A 10,206-nucleotide genomic window follows, 5' to 3' on the forward strand; every position below is an offset into this window, starting at 1 on the left:
AAAGAGTGTGAGATGATGCTGTCATGATCCTATAATAAAGACCCCATCAGGAAATCATTTAATGTTTACAAAAGAGTCACAAAGGGTCCCATAATGATGATGCCAACCCTTACAGAAATAAATAGTTAACTGGTTTCTGCAATGTGATTTTCCTTATATCAAGGAGGGATTAATGAGATATGCTTCAGATAGGGTTCAAATAAATGAACAAATCATGTTTTTGAGAGGAATATGTAAGAAGGATTCCTGGAAAATAGCTTTCCTTCTGCAAACGATTTTGAAATGTCACTGATTCCCTGATTAGGACTGCGCCTGCAGGACCAGCTCCTCAGGAAACCGTGGGCTGACCAAGCCAAGGTGAAAGCACTAAGTGTTGGCAGAGCAGCCTGCTGGGATCCTGCAAGCCCTGTTCTGCTCTTGGGATCAGCAACAGCTCTGGGATCCAGTCAGGGTGTCATGGTTTAAACCCAGTCAGCCATAAATCAGTCACGCAGTCTCTCTGTCACTCCCCTCCTTCTTTCCCTCCCCCTGCTCCTGGAGAGGTGGGGAGGAGAATCGAAAAGAATGTAACTCCCATGGGTTGAGATAAGAGCAGTCCAGTAACTAAGGTATAACACAAACCACTACTGCTACCACCAATAATAATAATGACAAGGGAAATTACAAGGGAAGAGAATACAACACCTCACAACCCATCGACCGATACCTCGCCTCCACCCAGCAGCAATCTAGCCCTTCCAGGTAACTCCCAGTTACATCCCGGGCATGACGTGCTGTGGTATGGAATACCTCTTTGGCTAGTTTGGGTCAGGTGTCCTGTCTCTGCTTCCTCCTGGCTTCCCCTACTCCCTGGCAGAGCATGAGGCTCACAAAGTCCTTGGTCAGAGTAAACATTACTGAGCAACTGAAACCATCGGTGTTATCAGCACTATTCCCAGGCCGAAAGTCAAAACCACAGCACTGCACCAGCTACTAGGAAGGAGAAAAAATGACTGCTACTGCTGAACCCAGGACACAGGGAGAAACAGTGGGGCTGGAGGAGGAATAGTGGAACTCTAAAAATATTCTGGTTTTATGCACTTCTGACAACAGTAGCGAAATCTGTCCCTTTCCCTTTGCATTTTGGAAGTGTAAGGGTCTTCCTCAGCCTATTTTGATCTCACACATGCCATACTGTAGATTACGAGTCACAAGGATGCTGGTAAATTTGCATTTCTGAGTGAAATTCTCAGGAGCATGCAGTCTCTCAGGGCAGGTATTATTAGCTCCCTGGTTTCATTGGGTGACTCAGTGAATCATGGTGTGTTTATGGCTAGTTTCTCTAACAGAAGACTCCAGTTATCTCTTCATAATGTATTCTCCTGTGGGGTTTTTTTGCGAAGTGCGGTGGTAAGGAGGATTTCCCAAAGGCTTCAGTTTGCTTTTGTGCTTCAGCATTTTTCTCAGTGATTTTGGAAGAAGCATACAGATGTTTTGGTGAGGCCTTTAATGGAATATGAGAGGCTGTGCCAGGCTTAGGCTTGCATTTGGAGTTCACTTATAATAAGCTCACTAGGTTTATCCTGAGTTTTTAGAGAATAAAAAGAGATGGCAGGTCTAGAGGACGGATGATACAGAATTATTAGTCTCAAATAGAAAGGGGAAATCATGTTAGGCAAGTTGTCAAAGTCTGATTAGGACTAAAAAACCTGAATTAGAAGAGGAATTAAATTAATAAATCATCTAAAAAAGCCTTAAATTGTGTGAGAAAAGGCTGGTGCTGTGAAAAATAACTGTATGAAGAGGTAATTTTCTAAACCCAAAATAACACAGAAATGCCTATCAGAATCAAAAATATGTTAAAATTAACAGGAACAGTGTAAGTACAGACATAAAACTGTAAGTATATAGCTGGGTTGATGCAGCATGGCAGCAAAGCTCACAGCCACTGGGGTGCAGAACAAAGGCAGGCAGCAGGGCAGTGGGTGCTTCTGGGTCTGCAGGGGCTTTACAGACCAGTGCCTGGGCACTTGCCTTTCAGTACAGAAACAGGCCAGCCACAGAGAAAGATTTATTAAAAAATAAAATTGAAAGCAGACAGCATTTGGTGGCCACGTGTGGAGTGGCTTTTCTTCCCTGTAAATATTTTACAAGCCTGAATCTTCCTATTGAAGAAGGTCTCAGGGTGTCCCCAGGTGAGCACACACTGAGGGGGCCTGCTGAATATCCCCAGATGGTGCAGAAACCCCAGGGTGTCAGGACCAGCCCTGTGCTGACACAGACAAGTGGTTCTGTGTCCCACTACCAGTGAAGGGTGCATTTGGTTCCAGAGTGATGAAGTATTAAAGCATCGGAGTAACCAAGGTGCAGACATTTTCATTGAAAGCAAGTAGCTTTGCTTTTCGGCTGGCACAGACCTCCAGGTGTATTTTCTTAGACACCGAAAGTGATTTATATTTTTTTCTTGGTTCAATAACTTGTAAAGGACAGCTTCCTACCTGCATTCTGAGAGTATGCTGACATGGGGACTGACTGGCGCATGGCAAGTTATCAGATGCTCAGAGATGAAGGAAGCAGTAACACAGGCAGCCGTTTACTTTCACAAAGGATGTGCCACCTTTCGTTTGCCTCTTCCTCCGTTTCAAGGAATTCTTCAGATAAAGAAGGGACATGTGAACCTGTCTTGCCTGACAATTTTTTTTTATTGAGTGCCATGATAACTTGGAGTTCACTTGTTACAAGTATTTTATGTAGTGGGTGAAATACCAGGGGAAAGGAAAGATGTAATACAGTATTTCCTGAAAAACTATGATCTAAACATATAAATGTCACTGGGTAAGAGTTACCTAAAACAACTGGAAGGGCAATTAACACCTGGTTTTATGGGAAACATTGGTTACCACTATCAGTTTTAATGAAGTGTATTAACTAAATTGTGTTCTGAGTATTCATTCAGCCCTGTTTATGGCACACTCTTGAGTACATTTACTGTTTGTCAGAAGTGCAAACTAGTGAACATATGAGGCTTTAAGACAGGCCATCTGTTAGTCTTAGACCCTTGGATAATTGTCGAACAGTTCTAAAAATAAGCGCATACAAACTGCAAGGGGGTGCAGAGGTGATTTTTCTTTAGAGTCTGGTAGCAGAGGGAAAGTAGCAACCAGAAATTAAAAATAAATAGGTTTATCCCATAAAGCAAGGGATAAACCCTTTTATCTCCTTTTCTGCTTTCTCTCTCCTTCCTCTCACCCCACTTCAGTATGCTGCCTTTTTTTGTGGGTTTTTTGTTTTGTTTTCTTTTGTTTTTAAATTTCTTTCCTCTTGCTCTTCTGGGTCATGGCATCCCTTGAATGCCTCTCCAGTTTAGGATTAGAGCAGCACCAATTTAAGGCTCACAGCTTTCTGTAGAGAGCATAATCTCTAATGGCTAAAGCAAGGGTCATCTTGTGTCCTCTGCCTAAAATAAGCCCTTTATAAAGTCAAGGCATAAAGATTTTTATCTTTACACGTTGCTCTTAGAGGGAAATGGTACCTGTGCACAAATGTGTGTGTGCTTATGGATGTATCATGAGGAATAATGGCTGAGAGATTTTTGGACCAGTTTGCATTCAAAAGATGCAAACTGTCTTTTGAAAAAAGAATGCTGCAGATGGTATTTCATAAATATTTAGACACACTAACTTCTGTTTGTAGCAATTTGGATGTTTTGGATTGTGTTTTTTTATATACATGTTCAAATGTGAGACTTGAACCTTGGCTTAAAGTCGGCGCCTGAATCTGAGGGTAATGTTTGTCTGGCGAGCTGCATGTGTTGACAGTCAATGGAGGGATCTTCTCTTGTGCCTCCCAGCACCACCTATAAGGGGGAAAGAAGAGAGAATGGGGAGGAATGAGCATGGCTGCATGAGTCCCCAGCCAAGATCCTGATCCCTGGGCTTGGAGCTGGACAGTGCCTGAAGGGGTGGGAGAAACCTGCAGAGGGAGGTAGGGAGAGGCAGGGAGAGAAACTACTTGGGCTCTTGCCTGGGACTGGAGGACCCCCTGAAAGCTGGGAGAAATACAGGGATTAATAGGTCACCCAAGCTCATCATCCATTAAGTTTCATGTTGGCTGTTTGTTGTGTGAATCTGTTATCTCCATAAATTCTATGAAATTATTTGAGTATTGGTTTCTGTTCATTTTAATGGGATTTGGAAGGGGAGAGAGAGGCTTTATAGTCTCATCAGAGTCCCAGTCTATATATAACACTGTGAAAGGCTTATGAATTTCACTTGAAGGTGGAGGGCATCACCAGCCTTGTTGTGCCGTTTCTTAACCTCTGTATAACATAGGGTCTTTTAGGTGTCTACGCTCACACACACAGACAGGATACTTCTAAATGGCTGGAACAACATATCTGAATACATCAGATGCACAATGGCACTATAGACTGGATGTATTATGGCTCTGAACCATTATCACACCCCTCGTGGTTGCATTTTACTTTTTTCACTTGCTCCTGTGTAGTACACCTGTGACTTGCTGGCAGTGAACGCCGCTGCAATGTGGGAGACTCCCAGCTTGACTGCCTAGCTTGGAGCTTTGCTCCATCATGTGCTGCTTTTGTGTGTATTTTCTCTCGATCTGTATATAGCTCGTAAGAGTTCTTTGAACTGCTGCAAGTGATCATCTTTCAAGCCTGATGTTTTCCTTCTTGACACAGTGCTCTGAAAATGGAGATTGTCATGCCAGTGTTTTCACAATAATGGATGTAGAAAAAGAAAGAAATATTCACTGTAGATGTCCTGCACAAATGGCTTGATCTGCATCCAGAGGGCAGGCAGGGGGTGTCCCCAGGGAGGATCTGGAGAGCAATCAGTGTCTACAGACAATAATCAGCCATTCTTTGAAATCTTTTTATTCCTAAAACCTGTCGCCCAGTTCCTTGGTCACAGACACTTCCACAAATCGTTTATCTGGGCATTGTGCAGCCAGTAGAAAATTCCACTTAAACACTGTGCCAGCCCTGAGGCTCGGGGAAGTTGCATTTTTCCCACTGATGTAGTTAACAGAATTGCTATCCATTTCTAATGATTATTAAGAAAAGAAGAAATTTTCCAACCTTGTCCTATAAATAAGCTGCAACTTACTTGATCTTGACAGGTGACTTAGTGCTGCTGTAGAGTTTTCCAGCTGCAGTAATGTCTCAGAATGATGTATTCAGTGGGGTATCAGCTGTGAGCCATGTGTGAACCAGGGGGCCGAGCAGGAGCTGTGAAGAACCATTTTTACTGCTCAGCTTCCAAATTATGTCCTACCTCCTGCCAGCCCCAAATGCACGCGAATATGGATGGCCTTGTGAGTGGGTAGGCATGCTCACACACACACAAGCATGCCTGGAGAGGCTTCATTTTTGTGGCTGCTTTATTTTCCTTTAGAAATCACCATTAAGATTATTTTCTTTAACTAAAACTTCTAGAGTTGAAAAATCACACGCAAGCTGTTTCCTGCCAGTCCGCAATCCTGGTGGAAAGGTGGGTGAAGTTTCCTTAGGCTGCTTAGGTAGAAGCATTCCCATAGTATCCCATGTTTCAAAATGCTTTCTCCTTTCTGGCCTTCATGATTTGATTCTGCTTCCTGGAACAGCCCGGTGTAGTGCTACAGTAGTGCTGCTGGAGTCCCAATGCCAGGATATATTTTTTTTTTCCTCTATTGCTCTGAAAGTCAGGGCAATTTTCTTTATCTGTGGCACACAGAGGTGCCTAAGAAAGTTATCCAGTAAAGCATGGGTCAAATATGCAAAGCACATGGGTGAAAGGAGAGACATAAACACTGAACATTTGGGCACTTTCTGACATCTACAAAGCACAATTCCAATAAGCTGCACACATGCAGGGCAGAGGGAGTAGAAGCAAGGAGATAAGACATGACAGTTGTTAGTAATAGGAGACAGGTTGTCAGACTTTTCTTAGAAAGCATGTTTGTGTGATCTGAAGTACATTTTAATAGGCGAGAAACTTATATTGGTTGCAGATATGCATGCCACATGCACATGGTGGCTGAGTGTTCACCAACACTGGGGTGTGCAGGACTTATGCATCTGTGCATGTGGCTTATGGAGGATCTGCTCTCCGAAGCAGGGGGACGATTCAGTGCACACAGACTCTTGTGTCTGTAGGCATTACAGGTATGTTTGTGAGGTCATGTGTACAATGTAGCTCTATTTATTAACTGCTTGGTCTGGGGACTAGCAGGCATAATGATTACCAGTAATGCATGCAAAGGGAATAAATGGTACATTCCCAAGGTATTAAGACAGAATCCAGATCTGCATATGAAAACTGTGTATTTTACTTTCTTTAACTGATAGCCCTATGGCCTGTTTACTTTCTCAGCTCCTACTTGACCCAGCTCTAAATGACTGCAGGATTTGAGTATGATCTGTTTCTTTCTTTGCATAAACTCTGCTTACAAACACAGTATATTCATTGTATTAGGAGTGTTCAGAACATATTATTAACCTGTGTTCAAGGAGGGAGGGCACGCAGTGAAAGATTCATTATCAGATTTAGAGCCACATACCATTCCTTTATTGACCTGCCTGGTATAATCAATGCAGCAGCCACACAAGTTTGAAATCATGTTCCCTGACTGTAGACCGTGCACCATGCATCCAGTGCTGATTGTGCATTATCTTTTAAATGATACTGCCTAAATAAGTATGGATTTGTCTGCCACAAATAGCCCTGCTGTCAATTTGAAGATAGTAAACTTTTCACTTTTTTTATTGTATGCAGGATGTCCTAAAAATGGAACTGTAATTCAGTGCATAAGAAACGGCCCTTTTTAAAATGCTGAGGAGTGTGTCTGAGCACAGGGTGGCCTGTGTATTCTTTCACATTTTCATGTTTTAGTTTTAGTGGACAAGCGTCTTATTAGTGCTGCCATCGCGTTCATAGGGCTCCATCCATTCTCTTCCATAAAGTCATTATTTGACTTGAAAATAACATCTAGCACTGATGTCATTCCTTCTTAAGGCCGAGAAGATTTCCATGTATAGCAAAGTAAAGAGCCATTGGTTTTTATGTTTGATGATGTTAAAATTGTCTAAAAGCAAAGTAGTTTCAGCTGTCAATTCACTTGACATTATTTGAGTATAATGCTATATCTCTTGATAAGCTTTCCACATCTTTGCACAGTACTTCTGTTCTTTGATTCTGGAATACTTAGCATCACTGACTTGGGGTGTGCTCAGAGGGCTACTGTTATGCTAAACAAGGTGCAGTTATTTTATGGTTTCAACAGCTGATTGCATTTAATTTCACACGGGCTCCTTCTGTGCTTGCGGCAGCTACGATGCCACTGCTGCATCTAACCTTACGGCACGGTAAAGCCTGCCTGTTCCTCGCAGCCCACCCGCCGAAATATCCCAGGTAACTTTTGCCATGATTTAGAAACTCAGCAGCACTTCTGACATCTGGTGGTCACTTTTTGGGAGTGCATAGCCCAGAAATACTCCTGCTCCAAATTGGGTCATGGGTGCCTGGCCCCACGCATTGTGGGCCACCCATTAGCTCTTTCCACAGATGGTTTTCATCAGGGAGATGTCACTTCTGGATAAAGAGGAGGATCATCATCAAGATGTAACTGTGGATAGTGTAGAAGGACCAGGTGATTTATGAAAAGTTAAAATATCTTATTTTATTTTAAAGCTTAGTCATTGTAAATAAATAATTAGTTTCAAAATTCATATTGTGTTTAAAAACTTATTCTTCAAGCTGGCAGACTTGCCTGGCTCTGCTATTAGGCAGATGGAGACTAGTAAAATTGCCTAGGCTTGAAGTAATGCAAATGAATTTTTACATTTGGGGATGCTGGGGATCCAGCTCAAGAAAAGCTCACCATAGAGCACATTTCCAGTTGCTCAAATAGTTGAATAATCACACAAATACAGCTGAGATAAGTTGTAGGACTGGGGTTTCAGTCAGCACACAAAATGTAGGTAAATTGATACTGCTCTAAAAATACGCTTCCAAGGTTGGCTTCCTGATTTATTGGCTCCTGCACAAAATGGCAAGGCAGGTCAGCATCCTCGGATGCAAGATCCTGTGATGACATGTGGCTGTTAGGAATCTACCAAAAGGAAAGAAGGAAACAAAACCCACTCTAAACTGCTGAAAGAAATATGTAGAGCAAATCTGTTCTTTAAAGACATTTAACTTCTGGGTTACATGTCCAGCTTTTCTTCTGCTGGGAATAGTATTGTGGTGCCTGAACTGGCAGTTCAGCTGTTTTTGCCAAAGTATTCCTTCGACTCAGAAGTGTGTATCACAATCTGGTGTCTCTTGTTGCCAGTACTTGCACCCGGTACTAGTGAGAATAAAAGAGTAAAATATGGCAAAGGCTCCCCCCGTGATCCAGATATTTTTTTTTTCTTTTTAATTGTTACAGTTAAGGGAATCCCTAAAGGCAGTTTTTGCCCATGAAGTGTTACCACTTTCTTCATATACTGAAAAAAGGGGAGATACAGGGAGGGGGGTAGAGGGGGTGGGGAAGAAACTCTCATGGCTGCACTTGGCTTGTAGCATTTGTTTTCTAAGTTCATGACAGCATTAACAGATCTGTCAGAACAAAGCAAATGTGTCATATTGGCAGCTGTTACTTATGAGTACTTTTTCTTTATTGCATTTTGTTTTGTAATAATTGAGAAGCTTTTATGTTGAGCTCGGCATAAATGGTACTGAGTAGGAGGGTATGGGCATGCTTTCTATTATTCTGCCTCTCATGCATGTCTCCTTTTTTCGTCTTTCCAGAACCACACATTGAGCCAGCACGCACAGTGAGCCACTGGCACTACAGGACACCTCTCTGCAGAAGACTTGACGGTGGCACAGTGGGGAGGACCATTTGAACATTACATCCAATCAAAGTGTCATTTGCAACCCAGATGTAAAACTCTAATGATTTGGCCATGAGGCGCTGCTATTATAAGCAGCTGGAAATGAATATTAATGGAAGAGATTAAAAGTATTCCATGCTCAGTATTTTTTATTGTCCTGCTTCAGCTAGTGTACTTTAGAGCTTCTGCTTCTGACTGAATTTATAGTGTTAGATAAATCTGCTTTGATGCTGTTGCCCTTTGTTGCTTCTTGTACTATATTGATAGTTAAAGATTAGGTGTGATTTTTTTCTTTTTTGTTAACTGCTTTTTAATTGCAATTTTAGGTAACTGTGCATTGTGATGTGATTGCTTGGCTATTGTCTGAATATTTCTTTTTAATTTTTTAATTAAAGACTAATGCTTTGATTGGATTTGCCAGTTCACCGGACAGTGATTAAAACTATGTAATGAATATAATCGGTTTCAGTGCAACTGGATGGTCTGCTTTATAAATGTGACTTAATCTGATTGCAATAACTAGTACAGTTCAATAAAGGGAATACATGAGCTTAGCGCCAGAAGTTGTCTGTCTGTCAGTGCACACTGCATCACCATGGCTGCCTAATGTGTGTATATCACCGAGTGATAGCTCACCTGACACAGACAGTGTTCTGTGCCCAGGTGGAAGGAAGACTGGGAGAGAGTGAAAGCCACCTTCCTGTGTCTGGCATTGTGCTCACTTCTAGATACACCTCCCAGGCTTCCATGGTACCTTGAGCTGAGGTAAGAACATCTGCTATAACTCTGGGCATGCAAAGGCCTTGCTAACTTGCTAACACTTTTACTCAAGTCAACAAGAATGGAGGGCACCTGATCTGCTGCTACCTTGACCCTAGTTCTGTGCTCCTTTGTTTCAATACAATAAAAAATAGCTTTCCAGATTGTATACAAATGGACAAATACTGGATCAGGCCTTGGGGACCTTGGTAGGAGACTGTATATTTCGCGTGCATGGACTCCTAGACCCACAGGTATTGTAGCTCTATGTAACTGCCATACTTCTGACACTTAAAACTGCTGTCAGGCAGCTTAACAGAGCTAATTATCAGGCTTGGGTTGTTTTTTTTTTCAACTTTTAAACATATCATATGGTAATGAGGTAAGTTATATCTCCAGTCAGAGAAACAGTCATTTAAGGACCATGGACACCACTGGAAAGTTAGTGGGATGCAGTTCTCATGGTATCTCCTGCTTAAATGAATCATAATCATCATGAAGGGTGTTCAGCAGTTGTGACGCCTGTGACACCTTGTACATTGCAGTTACCCATTCGCACAGTGTACAAGGCTTTACAAGGTTCCTATGCA

The 10,206-nt window shown here is 42.2% G+C and overlaps 1 protein-coding gene across 2 annotated transcripts in view; it reads left to right on the top strand.

The window, feature by feature from the left end:
- ZNF423 (zinc finger protein 423) overlaps positions 1–9,615 on the top strand; it is a 156,954-nt gene extending 147,339 nt beyond the window's left edge. For both annotated transcript variants that reach the window (XM_080637854.1, XM_080637855.1), the window contains one exon: positions 8,772–9,615. In XM_080637854.1, the coding sequence (XP_080493980.1) occupies positions 8,772–8,801 (30 nt within the window). In that variant the 3' untranslated portion in view covers positions 8,802–9,615. The remainder of the gene's footprint in view (positions 1–8,771) is intronic.
- Positions 9,616–10,206: the final 591 nt, after the last annotated feature.

The sequence above is a fragment of the Psittacula echo genome (genome assembly GCF_963264785.1).
Source record: "Psittacula echo genome assembly, chromosome: Z".
NCBI lineage: Eukaryota > Metazoa > Chordata > Aves > Psittaciformes > Psittacidae > Psittacula > Psittacula echo.